The sequence below is a fragment of the Lepus europaeus genome, chromosome 6 (genome assembly GCF_033115175.1).
Source record: "Lepus europaeus isolate LE1 chromosome 6, mLepTim1.pri, whole genome shotgun sequence".
In the NCBI taxonomy this organism is placed as follows: domain Eukaryota; kingdom Metazoa; phylum Chordata; class Mammalia; order Lagomorpha; family Leporidae; genus Lepus; species Lepus europaeus.
In genome coordinates, this window is record NC_084832.1 from 130,015,087 (window position 1) to 130,034,428 (window position 19,342).

A 19,342-nucleotide genomic window follows, 5' to 3' on the forward strand; every position below is an offset into this window, starting at 1 on the left:
CATCACAGCACATCACCGTACCACACCCACATCTAGTACATCACCATACCACACCCACATCCCAGTACATCACCATACCGCACCCACATCCCAGTACATCACCGTACCACACCCACATCTAGTACATCACCATACCACACCCACATCCCAGTACATCACCGTACCGCACCCACATCCCAGTACATCACCGTACCACACCCACATCTAGTACATCACCATACCACACCCACATCCCAGTACATCACCGTACCGCACCCACATCCCAGTACATCACCGTACCACACCCACATCCCAGTACATCACCGTACCACACCCACATCCCAGTACATCACCGTACCACACCCACATCCCAGTACATCACCGTACCACACCCACATCCCAGTACATCACCGTACCACACCCACATCCCAGTACATCACCGTACCACACCCACATCCCAGTACATCACCGTACCACACCCACATCCCAGTACATCACCGTACCACACCCACATCCCAGTACATCACCGTACCACACCCACATCCCAGTACATCACCGTACCACACCCACATCCCAGTACATCACCGTACCACACCCACATCCCAGTACATCACCGTACCACACCCACAACCCAGTACATCACCGTACCACACCCACATCCCAGTACATCACCATACCACACCCACATCCCAGTACATCACCGTACCACACCCACATCACAGCACATCACCGTAACACACCCACATCTAGTACATCACCATACCACACCCACATCCCAGTACATCACCATACCACACCCACATCCCAGTACATCACCATACCACACCCACATCCCAGTACATCACCGTACCACACCCACATCCCAGTACATCACCGTACCACACCCACATCCCAGTACATCACCATACCACACCCACATCCCAGTACATCACCATACCGCACCCACATCCCAGTACATCACAACTCTGAGCATGGCTGGGTGGCCGGGTGGCCTCCACATGAGCTGGGGCTGTGGGGATCACCCACAGAATCTCTGCTCTCAGATACTGCCTGGTGACTCCCCACCTATGGTCCTGTCCTCACATCATTCTGGGGTCCAGACTGCCAGTGGCTTTGACAATGTCACCGCTCACACCCAGCAGGCAGATGGGAAGGAAAAGAATGGAGAAAATGAGTAAGGAGGTGTACTTGTTTCTCTTTTTATTTGAAAGGCAGAGCGGCAGAGAGGAGGAGACAGGGAAGGAGATTTTGCACTGCTGGTTCAACCCCTCCCATATTGCCTAGCTGGGGCTGGGCCAGGCCAAGTCTTCCTTGTTGAGTGGCAGCGACTCAAGCACTTGGGCCATCCTCTGCTGCTTCCCAGGTGCATTCGCAGGGAGCTGGACTGGAAGGGGAGCAGCCAGGGCTCCAACGGGTGCCCCTGTGGGATGTAGGTGTCCCAAGTGGCGGCTTGACATACTGCACCACAGCGCCTGCTCTGGCTTCCCTGTCTCTTCACACCCCGGTCTGGGAGAGTCCCGTCTCCTAAACTACACGCTGCTGGCAGTGACGGGTAGAGGGCCTCTCGTGCAGCTGAGAACAGACACGTGCAGTCCTCAGGGGGCAGCCACTTCCGGACTCAGGCCTGGTGTTCACGACACGATCAGCAGAGGTGCAGGACGAGTATGTTGTGTGTTAGCTCTGCCGTGCTCCGTGTACTGCTCTATCTGGGTCCTGTTTGGTCAGTGTGCGTTTCCGGCATGGATTCCTTGTGCCTCTTCACTTACTGTGGACATGGAAACAGCAGGGTCCTGGCGCTCGCCCCAACCTGCATGTGCTTACAGCTTGGGTCCTTTCCCACCTGATGGCCTCAAGCCCAGGTGAGTGCTGGAGCTCAGCTCTGTGTTGGGGTGTTCTCAGGGATCCTGAGATTACTTCATTTTCAGATAATTCCTGCTTTGGAAATGGCTCCCGTGTGATGAATTACAATCCCCTTTCACAAAACCCCCATCACCTGCCTCTGACCTAGGCGTCTCCCAAGGCTGTGCTGTCTGTGTAGCTCGTTGTCTGTGCAGTGAGAAGCAGACAGCTGAACAGTCACAGCTGAGGGATGGCATCAGCGCCCACACCGTGGCCTTGCACACGTGACCGTCCCATCTCAGGGACAGTGGCCCAGGCTCTCACACCTGCCGTCCTAAAGACTACAGAGGAAGTCTGTGCTTACACCGCCGTCTGTGCTGCCGATTAAAAATAGCCGAGCGCAGAACACATGAACATCTGAGTCCTGCAAGAAATAAATTAAAAAAAAAAAAAAGCCTTCTGATTCCCAGTGAGAAAGCTGTGCAGTGAGCACGAGGTGTTCCTCCCAGACTGGAGAGTGAGCTCATGAACAGGGCGGCTGCGCCGGCCCCTCCCCTCCTCCATTGAATGAAGCCCATCTATTAAATTCAGCGAATCCAGCAGTTGGAGTTCAGGTCACATCTCGAGGTTTCAGAGTCCCCACTCAGTCTCCGCAGAGTGTAGCCCTCCCTGATGCTAAAGCAGCTACCACACACATGGCAGCTCATGTCCCTCCGGGGGCCCTTGCCTAGGCCATCTGTTCCTGCTGCCCGCTCTGGTCCCTGGCCGTCAGTGCACTAATATTGTCTCTGACAGTCTCAAAACGCCTGTCAAAAATGTATCACTTAACTGCAGAACACCAGGGTGTTTTTTTTTTTTTTAAAAAGGAGAGAGAACTACAAGCCACATTGGTAGGGAAAAAATTGGGCTGTTAAAAATATTTCATTTGGTGCTAGTTTGTGTAGCCTTGTTACACTCATATCCTCTGTGATTTATGTAGCCAGGGTGGATGCTGGGTTTGTGCTGCTCTGAGGTTTGCACAATCTGGAATGCTCTGTTTAAGAGCGTGAAAACAAAAAATGACATCTAAAAATTATACTTAGTGCCACGGAAGTGAGCCATGCACGCAGGACAGCCTGAAGCTCCAGTGTCATTAGCCTTAGGGCCACTTAGAGGGAACCAAACACGCTTGCCCTGCCAACGATTGTTTTCCCAAAACTTAAAAGGATGGGAGCAGGTATGCAGCCTCATGGCTAAGATGCCAGCATCCCAGGTGGCATGGCCAGGTTTCCTTCTCAGCTCTGGCTCCTGACTCCGACTTCCTGCGAATGGGGATGCTGGGAGGCAGCAGGTGGGAGAGCCGGACTGAGTTCCTGGCTCCTGGCTTTGGCCTGGCCCAGCTGTGACGTTTGCATCATTTAGGAGGCGAACCAGTGAACGGAAGCTGTCTTACCTTCTCTGTCTTTCTGCTAAATACAATTTGTGTATGGTTTTCAGGAAGAAGGACTAGTTGTTTTAGTAATCTGTGTATGGTTTTCAGGAAGACGGACTAGTTGTGTTTTAGTAATCTGTGTATGGTTTTCCAGGAAGAAGGACTAGTTGTGTTATAGTAATCTGTGTATGGTTTTCAGGAAGAAGGACTAGTTGTGTTTTAGTAATCTGTGTATGGTTTTCCAGGAAGAAGGACTAGTTGTGTTTTAGTAATCTGTGTATGGTTTTCAGGAAGAGGGAATAGTTGTGTTTTAGTAATCTGTGTATGGTTTTCCAGGAAGAAGGACTAGTTGTGTTTTAGTAATCTGTGTATGGTTTTCCAGGAAGAAGGACTAGTTGTTTTAGTAATCTGTGTATGGTTTTCCGGAAGAAGGACTAGTTGTGTTTTAGTAATCTGTGTATGGTTTTCCGGAAGAAGGACTAGTTGTGTTATAGTAATCTGTGTATGGTTTTCAGGAAGAAGGACTAGTTGTGTTTTAGTAATCTGTGTATGGTTTTCAGGAAGAAGGACTAGTTGTGTTTTAGTAATTTGTGTATGGTTTTCAGGAAGAAGGACTAGTTGTTTTAGTAATCTGTGTATGGTTTTCAGGAAGAAGGACTAGTTGTTTTAGTAATCTGTGTATGGTTTTCAGGAAGAAGGACTAGTTGTATTATAGTAATCTGTGTATGGTTTTCAGGAAGAAGGACTAGTTGTGTTATAGTAATCTGTGTATGGTTTTCAGGAAGAAGGACTAGTTGTGTTTTAGTAATCTGTGTATGGTTTTCAGGAAGAAGGACTAGTTGTGTTTTAGTAATTTGTGTATGGTTTTCAGGAAGAAGGACTAGTTGTTTTAGTAATCTGTGTATGGTTTTCAGGAAGAAGGACTAGTTGTGTTTTAGTAATCTGTGTATGGTTTTCAGGAAGAAGGACTAGTTGTGTTATAGTAATCTGTGTATGGTTTTCCAGGAAGAAGGACTAGTTGTGTTTTAGTAATCTGTGTATGGTTTTCAGGAAGAAGGACTAGTTGTTTTATAGTAATCTGTGTATGGTTTTCAGGAAGAAGGACTAGTTGTTTTAGTAATCTGTGTGGTTTTCAGGAAGAAGGACTAGTTGTGTTTTAGTAATCTGTGTATGGTTTTCCAGGAAGAAGGACTAGTTGTGTTTTAGTAATCTGTGTATGGTTTTCAGGAAGAAGGACTAGTTGTGTTTTAGTAATCTGTGTATGGTTTCCAGGAAGATGGACTAGTTGTGTTTTAGTAATCTGTGTATGGTTTTCAGGAAGAAGGACTAGTTGTGTTTTAGTAATCTGTGTATGGTTTTCAGGAAGAAGGACTAGTTGTTTTAGTAATCTGTGTATGGTTTTCAGGAAGAAGGACTAGTTGTGTTTTAGTAATCTGTGTATGGTTTTCAGGAAGAAGGACTAGTTGTGTTTTAGTAATCTGTGTATGGTTTTCCAGGAAGAAGGACTAGTTGTGTTTTAGTAATCTGTGTATGGTTTTCCAGGAAGAAGGACTAGTTGTGTTTTAGTAATCTGTGTATGGTTTTCAGGAAGAAGGACTAGTTGTGTTATAGTAATCTGTGTATGGTTTTCCGGAAGAAGGACTAGTTGTGTTTTAGTAATCTGTGTATGGTTTTCAGGAAGAAGGACTAGTTGTGTTATAGTAATCTGTGTATGGTTTTTCAGGAAGAAGGACTAGTTGTGTTATAGTAATCTGTGTATGGTTTTCCGGAAGAAGGACTAGTTGTGTTTTAGTAATCTGTGTATGGTTTTCAGGAAGAAGGACTAGTTGTTTTAGTAATCTGTGTGGTTTTCAGGAAGAAGGACTAGTTGTGTTTTAGTAATCTGTGTATGGTTTTCCAGGAAGAAGGACTAGTTGTGTTATAGTAATCTGTGTATGGTTTTCAGGAAGAAGGACTAGTTGTATTATAGTAATTTGTGTATGGTTTTCCAGGAAGAAGGACTAGTTGTGTTATAGTAATCTGTGTATGGTTTTCAGGAAGAAGGACTAGTTGTGTTATAGTAATCTGTGTATGGTTTCCAGGAAGAAGGACTAGTTGTGTTTTAGTAATCTGTGTATGGTTTCCAGGAAGAAGGACTAGTTGTTTTAGTAATCTGTGTATGGTTTTCAGGAAGAAGGACTAGTTGTGTTATAGTAATCTGTGTATGGTTTTCCAGGAAGAAGGAATAGTTGTGTTATAGTAATTTGTGTATGGTTTTCCGGAAGAAGGACTAGTTGTGTTTTAGTAATCTGTATGGTTTCCAGGAAGAAGGACTAGTTGTTTTAGTAATCTGTGTATGGTTTTCAGGAAGAAGGACTAGTTGTGTTATAGTAATCTGTGTATGGTTTCCAGGAAGAAGGACTAGTTGTGTTTTAGTAATCTGTGTATGGTTTCCAGGAAGAAGGACTAGTTGTTTTAGTAATCTGTGTATGGTTTTCAGGAAGAAGGACTAGTTGTGTTATAGTAATCTGTGTATGGTTTTCCAGGAAGAAGGAATAGTTGTGTTATAGTAATTTGTGTATGGTTTTCCGGAAGAAGGACTAGTTGTGTTTTAGTAATCTGTATGGTTTCCAGGAAGAAGGACTAGTTGTTTTAGTAATCTGTGTATGGTTTTCAGGAAGAAGGACTAGTTGTGTTATAGTAATCTGTGTATGGTTTCCAGGAAGAAGGACTAGTTGTGTTTTAGTAATGCAGACTGCATGTGAAGGAGGATTGTCAGAAGGTGGGAAAATAATGCAGGCCTTGGCAGAGCTTTTGCCAAATCCCAGGGGAAATGCAATAAATACACACTCCCCAGCCCCTCCCGAGTGGTTCCAGCCCAGCAGGTCTGGCCCAGAGCCAGGAAACAAGGCTGTGGCAATGCTTCCCAGGCATTGAGGGAGATTCCAGGCTGCCCCTGTGTGACCAAAGAAGCCACAGGTGAGGTCTAAGGGTCTCCCTGCCGAGCCACGCACACAGGGGAGGGCCAGAGCTGCCAGGAGAGCTGCCTGGATTCTGTACATAAGTTTAAGATAGCACGCGGCACGTGGGGGCTGTGGGCTGATGGGCTCCACCTACAGCCGTGTGGAAACCCAGTGGGGTCTCCCATGTCCCCAGACCCGTGGCGAGTGTTCCTGGAAAAATGGCTGTGGTTTGCAGGTGGAAGGGAGTCAGCGCCACCCCCTTCCCCTTCTGCTCTGTTTCTGTCGCCCTCTCTGCTCTGTAATCAGTGGCAGGGGTGGGGCCGCTGCACCTGCACACCTGGGTCTGGTCTCCTGGAGAGGCCTCTGACTCCACCTGACTCGGGAGACAGCTGTGAGAACACCCAGACTCCATTTCCAAAGTGCACTGTCATTTTCTGTTGTCGGTAGCCTGCCAGTGTCCACACCCGCTGTCGAGTGCTCAGTGCAGATGGGCCTGCTTTGTTCCCTGGGGCGACTTCAGAGCTTTCCGTGATAAGCACATGCAGCGGCACCACTGGGGTGCTTTAGTTTGGAGCTCTCTGCATCCCTCAGTGGATCTCAAACACTCGTGCCCCTTAGGTCACCCTAATGATGGGTTGCTGCAAAGATTCATCAGCCGTGCACCCAGAATCCAGCGCCTGGCTGGGCAGAGCCTAGAACCCTCGCCTGCCTGTGCCGTCTTGCAGAAGCAGTGTTCCTCCCACCTCGGCTTTCGCCTGTTTTCATGCACGATGGTTAAAGCCCAAAGCCAAGGAGAGTGGGTGGACCAGGAGGCAGTCCATGGCGGAGCCTGCCAAGTGCTGGACCCAGGAGCCCAGGAGCCCAGGAGGAGTCCTGCACAGAGCAGGCCTGGGGAAGGCGCCGGCCTGGGAGACCACAGCACACCCACGCAGGGGCTCCCAGGGGCTTCGCCTGCCTCTGTTTGTCCAGGACTGTAAGATCCCAGACAAGGCCAGCCAGGACCGCCTTCATCAGAGACGGCCCCATCCCACTGTGGAAATGACATTCAGCGCACGGGAAAGCAGTGATGCCAAAGCTTGCCCGGGCTCTGGCTCTGCCACGTGCGGCCTCATCGAGTCCCTCCGCCTCACAGAGGCCCAGCGTCTCATCTGTTAAGTGGGAGCGGCGTGACTGTGGGAACTAACTCAGTGAGCCCGTGCCTGGGCTGCATTCCCAGCAGGGGTTCTGCGGTGCTGCGTGTGAGCTGCCCTTTTGGAAGCTGGGCTTATACAAATCAGCCATCTCTCTCCAGTGTTGCTTTGCCCAGGGTCTGTGTGTCCTCGCTGGCCCTAGAAGGGAGCTGCCTCATCGTCATCCACACACATACGTGGGTGTTTTACAGCAAAGCCTTGTGCTCTTCGAAGCCGGAGGGAGGCTTCCAGCACAGGAGTAATCCCGCAGTTTGAGAGATGGGTCGGTTTCCAGTGCACAGTCCTCGCCATGTCCTGTGGCCTGCCAGGTGACGGGGACTCCAGCCCCCACTCTGTGTGTGTCTGGGTGCATCGTCACCATCTGCGTCTTGGTGAGCAGACATTTTCTGAGCTGCACTGTGTTGAAAACTGAGCTAGGATCTGGGAGCAGAGCAGTGAGTGCGACACAGTTCCGGTCTCAGCAGCGTCGTAGCCTGCGGTGTGCGGCAGGTGGCTGGGATGTAGTTGCCGCACAGTTAAGGCGCACACTGGAGCCTGCTGCTTCTCGCCCACGGTGCTGGCCCCGCCTCCCTCCATGCCCCGTCCCTGACGCCTGTTAATCAGTGTTCCATGTTCAGATCGGCCACCTCTAAAAACTTCCCAAATAAGGATTACCTGTTCATAAAAAAATGGAAAGAGCCTGAACAACAAAATAAAAAGGTGAAAGAGAGTTTTGAGAATGAGGTGGTAGCCCAGTGGTCATGTGGTTAGCTGCCTGGCCTCCTCCTTCTGTGTTCACGATCTCAAAGGACTGCTCCTGCAGGAGTGGCCAACCACTTAGCGAGTGTTGATGCCGAGAGAGGTGCTTGGAGAAGCTGCATCAGTCTGCTTTTAAGCCTTGGAAGCTACTTCACTAATTCAAATCATTATCCATTCATAAATCTGTAAGTAAAGATCTTCCATTTACTGAATGGGCATCTCGGGGCCTAAGCACTTAGAGCAGCCTCCAGACACCCCTAGATCACACGGGGAGACTTGACGAGACGCTAACTCAGTGGGCCCAGTTTTCACTGCTCAGCTAGGAATGAGACTGCTATAGCAAACTGTGTGTTTCCTTGATTTACCCAAAACCCATGTTCTTCAAGGCCATGGTTCCCAGCTGTCCCATGATGGACGCTAGGTGACCCAGTGGAGCACCCACACAGACTGTGTGAGTCTGGTGAGCTGGTGCCTCTCAGATGGACGGAGGCTCAGTCACCGTGCTCACTGCAACTCTGCAGAGTAAAGACTTCAGGACATTAACATTGCACATTTGACTCCGTCCATGTGGCAGTGGGAACACCCGCACTGTGCTGTCTCTCCTGAGTTGAAGAGAACAGTGCCTTCCCCCACACTGCTAGCATTTACTGTGTGAAGAGAGGGTGATATTTAGTGAAGAATCCTTTTAAAATTAACTACCCCAGGATTCTCTAAACTCCCACAAAGAGAAAAGATAGAATCTCCATTCTACCATGATTTTTGACAATAATGCTGATTCGAAGCACTCAATTTAAGAAAGAAGTGATCCATCCCACCAGCACCATGTATGGTTCTTCACTAGGGAGGCAGTGAGACCGTTCAGCAGGGAGATTAAAGAAATGACGCAGGGATTCTCACGGCTGTGCACCGGGCAGGGGCCGTGCAGGAGCGTTGCTGTGAGGAACGTGGAGACCCCGAGCCTCTCCTCCCCGCTGATCCCATGTGCACGGCAGCACGCGTGGGGAACGTGGCTGTGGGAGTGCTTTCTGCTCCGTTCTTGGGTGTGCCTTGTATCCTTGGCATGTGGGTCATCGCAGGGACTCAGATGTGTTGATTTTAGGGTAAATGGCGTTTCTCAGAGCCCAGATTTTTTGTTAAGGACACATTCCCCACCTGCAAATGGTGCCCCCATCCTTTCTGCTCCAGTGGTGAGGTTGCCTGGCACATCACGAAACTTTAGGGTGCCAGCAACATTTATCTCACAGCCTCATCAAGAAGGCTATGGGGCTGCGAAGCTTTCCAGCCGGCACATCTCAACTCCCTGTCTTTACATACAGGAACAAGGGTTGGAGCTGCCCCGCCTGCCTTTGTGTTCTGGTCTGACTACCTCTTCCAGGGCAACAGGAGTATGTTCCGGGCCAGCGTTGTGTAAGACTGCTGCCTGAAATGCTGGCATGCCAGCCAGCACCCTTATGGGCACTGGTTCAGATCCCAGCTACTCCACTTCCAAAGAGCTCTCTGCTATGGCCTGGGGAAGCAGGAGAAGATGGTCCAAGTCCTTGGGCTCCTGCACCCATGTGGGAGACCTGGAAGAAGCTCCTGGCTTCAGATTGGCCCAGCTCCAGCCGTTGTGGCCATTTTGAACCAGCAGATGGAAGACGACTCTCTCTCTCTGGATGTTTCTGCCCCTCTCTCTGTAACTCTGGATTTTTAAAAATAAAAGATAAAAAAGGACTGTCTGCAGGAGGAGAAAGCGCTGAGAAGGTGACAGAGCTCTGCATGGGGAGAGGGAGACTGGTGACAGAGGAAGCAGCACCCTCGTGCGAGCGAGTGGAGACCTGGGACAGAGGCTGCGTCAGGTGGCCAAGGAGAAGGGCCCGTGACACAGGAAGCAGCACCCTCGCTGTGCGGGAGTGGAGACCTGGGACAGAGGCTGCGTCAGGTGGCCAGGGAGAAGGGCCCGTGACAGAGGAAGCAGCACCCTCGCTGTGCGGGAGTGGAGACCTGGGACAGAGGCTGCGTCAGGTGGCCAAGGAGAAGGGCCGGTGACAGAGGAAGCAGCACCCTCGTGCGTGCGAGTGGAGACCTGGGACAGAGGCTGCGTCAGGTGGCCAAGGAGAAAGGCCCGTGACAGAGGAAGCAGCACCCTCGCTGTGCGGGAGTGGAGACCTGGGACAGAGGCTGCGTCAGGTGGCCAAGGAGAAGGGCCCGTGACAGAGGAAGCAGCACCCTCGCTGTGCGGGAGTGGAGACCTGGGACAGAGGCTGTGTCAGGTGGCCAAGGAGAAGAGCCGGTGACAGAGGAAGCAGCACCCTCGCTGTGCGGGAGTGGAGACCTGGGACAGAGGCTGTGTCAGGTGGCCAAGGAGAAGGGCCCATGACACAGGAAGCAGCACCCTCGCTGTGCGGGAGTGGAGACTTGGGACAGAGGCTGCGTCAGGTGGCTCGCTGTGCAGGAGTGGAGACCTGGGACAGAGGCTGTGTCAGGTGGCCAAGGAGAAAGGCCGGTGACAGAGGAAGCAGCACCGTCGCTGTGCGGGAGTGGAGACCTGGGACAGAGGCTGCATCAGGTGGCCAAGGAGAAGGGCCCGTGACAGAGGAAGCAGCACCGTCGTTGTGCGGGAGTGGAGACCTGGGACAGAGGCTGCGTCAGGTGGCCAAGGAGAAAGGCCGGTGACAGAGGAAGCAGCACCCTCGCTGTGCGGGAGTGGAGACCTGGGACAGAGGCTGTGTCAGGTGGCTCGCTGTGCAGGAGAGGAGACCTGGGACAGAGGCTGTGTCAGGTGGCCAAGGAGAAGGGCCCGTGACAGAGGAAGCAGCACCCTCGCTGTGCGGGAGTGGAGACCTGGGACAGAGGCTGCGTCAGGTGGCCAAGGAGAAGGGCCCGTGACAGAGGAAGCAGCACCCTCGCTGTGCGGGAGTGGAGACCTGGGACAGAGGCTGCGTCAGGTGGCCAAGGAGAAAGGCCGGTGACAGAGGAAGCAGCACCCTCGCTGTGCGGGAGTGGAGACCTGGGACAGAGGCTGTGTCAGGTGGCCAAGGAGAAAGGCCGGTGACAGAGGAAGCAGCACCCTCGCTGTGCGGGAGTGGAGACCTGGGACAGAGGCTGCGTCAGGTGGCCAAGGAGAAGGGCCGGTGACACAGGAAGCAGCACCCTCGCTGTGCGGGAGTGGAGACCTGGGACAGAGGCTGCGTCAGGTGGCTCGCTGTGCAGGAGAGGAGACCTGGGACAGAGGCTGTGTCAGGTGGCCAAGGAGAAGGGCCGGTGACAGAGGAAGCAGCACCCTCGCTGTGCAGGAGAGGAGACCTGGGACAGAGGCTGCGTCAGGTGGCCAAGAACAGGAACAAGAAGAAGCATCTGGTTTCTGCAGGGCAGCTGTGGTGATGGGGAGGGCGTCTGAGGTGAACAGGGGCCTGCCTCCCTCCACACCAGCCCCTGAGCCTCACCACCACACTGTCCCCAGAGAGAGCAGTTAGCCCCCAAAGCTGTTTCCATAAAAGACCATTGCTTGGGGCCAAGGCCACAGCAAGCTGCAGTCCCCTGCCCCTGGCTGGCAGTCTGAACACCTCAGCCGCTGACTGCAGAGCGTATCTCCATGGAGCTGCTCCCTGGTGCCCTGGCATCTCTGGCCTCCTGTTTGCTGCCTGCAGGTGCAGTGGTCAGTGACTGAGCAAGTGAGCACCGTCGGGATACGTGTTCATCACAGCCCTTCCACACCCTTCTCGCTACCCCTGTATCACCAGGGTTCTGTATTCTCTCCACGCAAGACATGGAGGAGGGACACTGGAGAAATAACACCACTCTAATTTTTGGTGAACAGTTTATTTCAGGCAGCTTTCAAAAATGAGCTTGCATTGTATCCTCCTATGGAAAAGCACCCTGCGAGGTAGTTACACTGGCATTATCCTTCATTTCACGGAATAAGAAAATTGGATTCTTTACACAGCTAGCAAGGAGAAGGGTTGGTGGGGGGGGGGTAGGCAGAAGCAGAGCGCTGAAAAGCTGCTGGTTCCGTTCCCCCAACTTGGGAACAGAATCTTCTGTGTGGTCTGGAGTGGTACGGTGTGTCACCCCAGTGCACTTCTGTCTGTCCAGCGGACAGCATGTCTCTTGGCTGGACTCATGCCTGTCTCAAAGGCTGGAGATGCGCTGGTGCAGGGGCTGCCCCGGCCGACCCCATGGAAGGAGGCGCCTGAACCTTTGGCTGCTCCTGCATCCATAGTCAGGGAAACCCCAGAGCGACAGTGCAGAGTGACAGTGGCACCGGCCCCGTGCAGGACACCAGGTGCAGAGATGGCTGGGGCGCCCAGAGAGCAGGGTTTTGCTGGCCGCCGTGGTAGCCCTCTGCAGGGCAGCTGTGTGTCCAGTCCCTGCTGTCCTGCTCCCCTGCACACAGGGGACCCCGTGGAACTGTCGCCCCATCCATGTGTCTATGAAAAGGAAAAACCCACATTGCTTCCCGGGCTCCTTGTGAGGCCGGAAAGTGATGGTATTGGTCGCCCGAGCCCAAGGACCTGCTGCTGCAGCCTGGCCTGGTTCCCAGCGCGTGGGGGAGCCCCAGCCTCCTCCTGTCACAGAACCACAGATCCGTGTCTCATTCTCACCAGATGCAGCCCCTCAGCGCCCACTGTCCTCCCTCTCCCAGGCCCCCTCTCAGCTCCTTCCTTCTTCATCTCCTGTCTTTCTGCGCACTCCTCCACCTGCAGCATAAACAGTGGATAAACTCAGCCTCTTCCAAGCTGCGCCTCTTGCTCTTCGTCCAGAGGCCCTGTGCGTTGCTACCTCCTCTGGCACCCCTGCAGGAGAGGCGCCCCTGTGTGCCGAGCCCGGCTCTCGGCGTCTGTGGCACCTGCGGCTTCACCCTTACTCGTCGCACGTGGCCTCCTCTGGGTATTGATGCACGGCGTCTCTGTCCTGTTTCCCCAGCAGTGAGAGGGCTTCTCTCCGGGAGGCAGGCGTGGAGGCCTCTGCGAGGCGTGCTGCGCAGTGCGTGCTGGCGTGCTGTTTCCCGGTCACCCCAGCTAGACGGTCACACGGGCTGTTGTTTCCAGATAGGAGGGCACAGGGATAGCACTGACCCTGTGAAGTTCAACACGCTCCTGAGACCTGTAGAGCTCGAACAAGTTGTCACTCAGAATCAACCACGGGGCAAAGTAGGAAGTGGTTTAGGGAACTAAACTTCCTCACGGAGAGCAGGTGGGACTTTGTCGTGCCAGTGGAGAAATAGCCGAGGCTCGGAGAAGCAGCAGTTGCCGAATCTCTGTTGTGTGCCAGGGACGCGCGAGCTGTCTAATGGTCTCCCCAAAATGCTGCCAGTGTCATTAGTGCTGTTGTTCTCTGCATGTACTCAGAGCTGTGAGGGCTTCTGCCACACAGCTGCTGTCAGGGTTGATACCCTGACTTCTCACCTATGATAGGAACGTGAAAATAAGTGCTGGTTTTGATGATGATAAAATGCCTCTCTGAAATCAGTGTGTAGATACGTCTGCATAGTTCTGTATTCTCTTAGAGAGTATTTTTGAAATACATTATCGTGTGAAGGACTATCTTAATAATCCTCAATTCTATTTTCTTCAAATACAAAAGAAAATAATTTTGGCATATTACGTAAAACTGAAAGTCTTCTAGAACCTGTGACTTAAGCACTCCCTTGAAGTGAACATTGATATTTTATTGTGATAGACTTGCTACTGTGAAAGTTGCAATAAATTATGATCAATATTATAAGGGAATCTGGCATCCCTTCAAGGTTTCTCCGTGTTCGTTGCAGATATAAATCATCACATGGTAGTTTATCACTAACCAAAGATCTTATTTAGGTAAGATTTTATATACTGCAAAGAAATCACTGTTACAGGCCCTGTAGATCATCTCTTTAATAAAGGCAGCTCGTTAGCTTTGGTTATAGTTACACGTCTGCCCAGTGTGTTCTCTGGTGAAAATGTGGTGCAGTTACTTTTAGTCCTGAATTGAATGCTCAAGGACTATTGATCTGAGTCACATCAACTAATGGTTTAATCAACAGGTCACCTACAGACAGCAATATGAATTCAGTTGATAAACTGCTGTGCTTGCATTGCAAAATGATTTATTTCTTGCCCAGACATAATTATAGAACCGTAAGAGACGTTCAGTCACACAGAGAACTTTTCTAAGAATTTCATTAGAACTTTGGTTTTCAACACTAATTGAAATGTTTATGTGGAGCCAAACGTGAGTGTGGCTGCAGTGCCTGGGAAACACAGAGAGTGGCTCCTGTCAGTAAAAGTGCCTGAGCCCTATGGCCTTTTCATACGCCTGGAGTCCATTTAGTAAATTCCTCTCACCAAAGCACTTAATGCTAGCGTAGTCCTCTCAATGATCAGGTGTTGACAGGCCCAAAACATTAGCAACATGTCCTGTTGTGTACCCGTATCTTCATTTTGTTGACGAAAACCCTAGTGCACCCTGGTGTGTCTTTGATTAATTGCAGTATTTCTTTTTTCAATGCAGGTAAATGGTTTAACTATGGAATTATCTTCCTCGTCTTGATTTTGGATCTTAATATGTGGAAGAACCAGATATTCTATAAACCTCATGAATATGGCCAGTACATCGGCCCAGGGCAGAAGATCTACACCGTAAAAGATTCAGAAAGCTTGAAGGACTTGAACAGAACCCGGCTCTCCTGGGAGTGGCGGTCCAATAACACCAACCCACGGACGAACAAAACGTACGTGGAGGGAGACATGTTCCTGCACAGCAGGTTCATAGGGGCCAGCCTCGACGTCAAGTGCCTGGCCTTTGTCCCCAGCTTGATTGCTTTTGTGTGGTTTGGATTCTTCATCTGGTTCTTCGGACGGTTTCTGAAAAATGAGCAGGGCATGGAGAATCAAGACAAAACGTACACTCGCATGAGAAGAAAGTCTCCCTCGGAGCACAGCAAGGACATGGCCATCACCCGGGAGAACACCCAGGCGTCCGTGGAGGACCCGCTGAACGACCCCCCCATGGTGTGCATCGGGCCCGACTTCAATGAGATCGTCTACAAGTCCTCCCACCTGACCTCGGAAAACCTGAGCTCGCACCTGAATGAAGCTGCCAGTGCCACAGAGACCGACCAGGACCCAGTGACGCCCAAAGCCTCCCCCACGAACTAGAGCCCCCCACTTGGAGACAGCACAAAAAGCAGCCTTGGGTGCAACTTTAGAACGGTAGTCCTTCCTTTTGTCACTGTCGGGTTTACGTAGCATTAGGAACACAGACGATGCCACAACGGTGCTCAACATGCTTTTTCTAGGACTCCTTGTTTTCTATTTGTATTCTAAGACATGTGCCTCCAGTACGTCCAGACAGACCCCTAGAGATTGCTTTCACAGTTGCACAAGCTGCTTGCTGACTTCACGGCGCGTAGAAGATCCGCTGACTCCCCATGTATCTGATGTTCAACCATAGTGGTGCCTTGAGACATTAAACCGTCTCTAAGTGTCGCAGGAACGAGCGTGAGACAGCTCTCACCTGGTTCACAGGGCGGTTTTGTACACACTTGTTTTGATCCACCCTTGATGTCTGAGCAGAGAACAGGCATAGCTGAGACGGCTCAGGAAGTCTCCATTCCTCCCTGGGCAGCATCCTCGGTGCCGTTGACAGCTGGGCTGCAGAGAAGCAAGGGGACAACCTTTTCATTTCCATTGGCTGTCGGCCAAATAAGAGTACAGGCGCGAAACTCAGTCATAGGAGAAATGCAATCCAGCACGGGTCACTGCTTGTGAAATGCGACTTTCTCCAGCCAGTAATTGCAATTAGGCAATAATACCTAATTATGTTTTCCTAATTAAAGATAAATTGCTACTTGATTAAAAATCCTGCCCTTCACCTTTGGGAACAAAGGTTAAGTGGCACAGTTGGGTGAACTCTCAAATTTATTGGCATCTGCACAAAGCCCTGGGTGAGCGTTTTTAATCACAGAAGGCTGGCAAGGCCACCATCTCCAATATGTGTGCATTTGTCTACAAATAGGACCCAGGACGGTTGGGATTGGAAAACGCAGGCCAGCACTGAGCCAGGGAGATCCTCAGAAACTCGGGCCACGGAGGCTTGCGGGGTGGGAGACGCAGTGCATGAAAGCATCTGCCTAGTGTCTTGTCCGGTGTGTACGTGTTTCTGTTTTTAAAGAACTCAACATCGCACATGAATAAATGAGAAGCATACATCAGTAATTATGTGACGTTGTTTTTTTTTTGGGGGGGGGGAATCAGTGCTGTGAGGGCTTGGGAGGAACCCACGTGAGTGGTTCCCTAACGCTTGCCACCTGTGTTCAGATGGCACCTACTAAATTGCACCTCATTTTTGTTCCATAAATTGATTTCACATTTCTTGAGGAGGGAAGGGGATATCAGTTTTAAGGCAAAATTATTCTCCTATCACGTGCTGACATGGCTGCATTTTATCTTCATGATTTTTTAAAGTCCCTCTTCTTTTGATCTATCTGTTTTCACGCTTGCAGCGTGCTGAACTTAGCATGCGTAATCGAACCATGCATTTGCCTGTCATCTGAGAGCCGGCTTTAATAAGCATCTTTCTTCAGCTGTTTACCAAGCAGTTGGAACTGTGCCCCTGCTGTTTCTTTTGCTTTCAGAGCCACGCGTGGTGGTGCTACCTAGCATCATAAATGTCCCCGATAAAGTTCACTGTAGGAACTCCTTGACCATACCGTCTGCAGAAACTTAGCCTGCCGCCCTGCATGCGACAGTCCGCAGCCTGTGACTGTCAGTCCGCAGCTCGGGGGACAGTGTCTCGTGCGAGGAAGAAGGAAGCTGACTTACAGAGTAGGTATTTGCAGCCAGTACTGTGGTGTGGTGGATTACGACTCAGCCTGTGACCACGGAACGCAATCTTAGCTCCCAGATGCTCCATTTCCATTCTGCTCCCTGCTAATATGCCTGGGAAAGGAGCAGAAGATATATCCAAGTGTTTGGGCCCCTGCCACCTACGTGGGAGATCCAGATAGAGTTCCAGGCATTTGGCTTCAGGCTGGCCCAGCTCCAGCCATTGTGGCCTTTTGGAAATGAACCAGTAGATGGAAGACCTCCATCTTTCTCTATAACTTTGCCTTTCAAATAAGTAAATAAATCTTCAAAAAAGTAGATTAAAAGATAGGTTTTTGTTACCAGTATGCTTTCCTCAGGAAAATGAAAATCTTTATGTGCGTACTGAAAGAAGTGTCTTAATGGAACAATCTAATTGGCCAAAGTAAGAAAAAAAATAATGAACCTGGCGTACCATCCTTATGTGTCTCTGGACTAGACAAACAGCTAACTGATATGACAATATGCACTAAGGTTTGCTTAAACTCAGTACCAAGTGGAATAACTTCCAGGGATGGCATTTTAATAGACAAAGAAGATTGGAATCTTCTAAGACTTCCTCTGTTCAGCTCTATGTCCTGATATTGAACTTTATTTTCCTCTCCTTCCTTTTGACTTTTCTTGTTATCTTTTCAGATATTTATACCAAGTAAAGACTAGACAATGAAACAGAATCAAATAAGAATAAAACCAAAGGGCGATGTTGTGGCAGTGCAGGTTAAGCCATCACCTGGGACAGCCACCTCCCGTACAGGAGTGTCTGAAATGGAGTCCTGGCACCTTCCTGGCCAGCTTCTTAGAAATACACCCACCTGGCAGCAGGTGATGGCTCATGTGTGTGAGTCCCTGCTGCCTACATGGGGGCCAGGGTGTAGTCCCTGGCTCCTGACTTCAGCATGGCCCAGCCCTGGCTGTTGTAGGCACTGGAGAAGTGAGCCAGTGAATGCAAGATATTCTCTCTCTCTCTCTCTCTCTCTCTCTCTCTCTCTCTTCCTCTTCCTCTTTCTCTCTCTCTTTTCCCTCTCCCTACATTTCAAATAAATTAAAGTGAATAAATAAGCAACAAACATTTTTAAAAATAAGATCCATTCATGGTTAGTCTTGGATCCTAAGTCAGGTTTAAACAAGGAGTCTAAAAGCTTAAAAACTGTAAAAACTGTAATATCTTAATTGCAATGATGCTTATTGACTGTAAACAATTATATTTCTCCTGTTAAGTAATTACAGTGTTTTCCTCCACTCAGTGTAGAATTTGCACTAATTGACACAGTTTTAGTATCGTACATTTACAGAGTACTTCATTAGCAGTTTGGATGGAAAATTAAATAAACACCCTGAATTTATGCCTGATCATATCCACTTAGACCTAAATCTCCTCCCCACTTGCCTATTGCTGTTACGTAATCGTAGTTCTTGGACATATTTGCTCCTCACGGTGGCTGCTTATCATGTTACCCTTCAGCACATCGAAGATCATCAGAGGAAACTATTCTGAATGTTAAGAATTTTGTTTCTTCTCCATTTGCCCTAAGAGTAAATCAAACATGAATCTTCTGTTATTTTTATAGCATCAAACTTCACAGCAGAGATGCCCAAGAGCACTGCGGGATGGCAGTGCCCTGGTGAGAAGCCCAACACAGACACTTGGAGTTGAAGGTGGGGATCATTGAGCTGTAGCTCCCCACGGGGCTCCATGAGGATTCTGTTGTCAAATGTCTGCTCTTCCCACAGGCCACCAGCACAACCCAATACAGCACATGCTTAAGACTGCTAGTCAGTCACTTTAGCTGTCCCTGTAACTGATGACCCATGGTGCCAGTTGGATTGTGTCACATCCAGCCAAGATCATGTGTATACCTCACTCTGAACTGACCCTTGCTAATGCATCCAGCCTGGGTATTGTGCTTACACTGGCTCTTCCCTCTAAGGCAGTGACTTGGTTCACTGCTCTGTCCAGCCAGAATTCCTCTGGATCTGCCCCTCGCTACCCAAGTCTGACCTGTCCTTCAGCCCTACCTACAAGAGGATAAGAGCAACTCAGATTTCTAGCTGATAAAATGGCACTTTTCTCATTTATCTCTATGCTGAGTGTTAAGCATATTTATTTGCATAGGATTGTGGTTAATGCAAACCAATGTCCATAAGAAAATCAAGCTCATAATGTTTGACTTTCTAGCATTTAGGTTGAACTAGAAATCTGTTATCATTTGAACTAGAGAAGATGAAGTGTAGTATTTGTAACTCCATAAGACCTTATTGAAGATAACTAGAAAAAAGGTGGGTATTTATCATGCAAAGAGAAGGTTAGGCAGATGGTAGAGAACAAGAGATGCTTGCCATGATGAAATCTTAGAAATAGCGGTTTTACTGTGAATAGACTTTAAAACTATGGAGAAGAAATCAAGGCCTTTGTAAAAG

At 49.9% G+C, this 19,342-nt stretch overlaps 1 protein-coding gene across 3 annotated transcripts in view; it reads left to right on the forward strand.

The window, feature by feature from the left end:
• Positions 1-16,262, forward strand: part of TMEM117 (transmembrane protein 117) — a 522,463-nt gene extending 506,201 nt beyond the window's left edge. For all 3 annotated transcript variants that reach the window (XM_062195101.1, XM_062195102.1, XM_062195100.1), the window contains exon 8: positions 14,571-16,262. In XM_062195101.1, the coding sequence (XP_062051085.1) occupies positions 14,571-15,217 (647 nt within the window). In that variant the 3' untranslated portion in view covers positions 15,218-16,262. The remainder of the gene's footprint in view (positions 1-14,570) is intronic.
• The last annotated feature ends 3,080 nt before the right edge of the window (positions 16,263-19,342 follow it).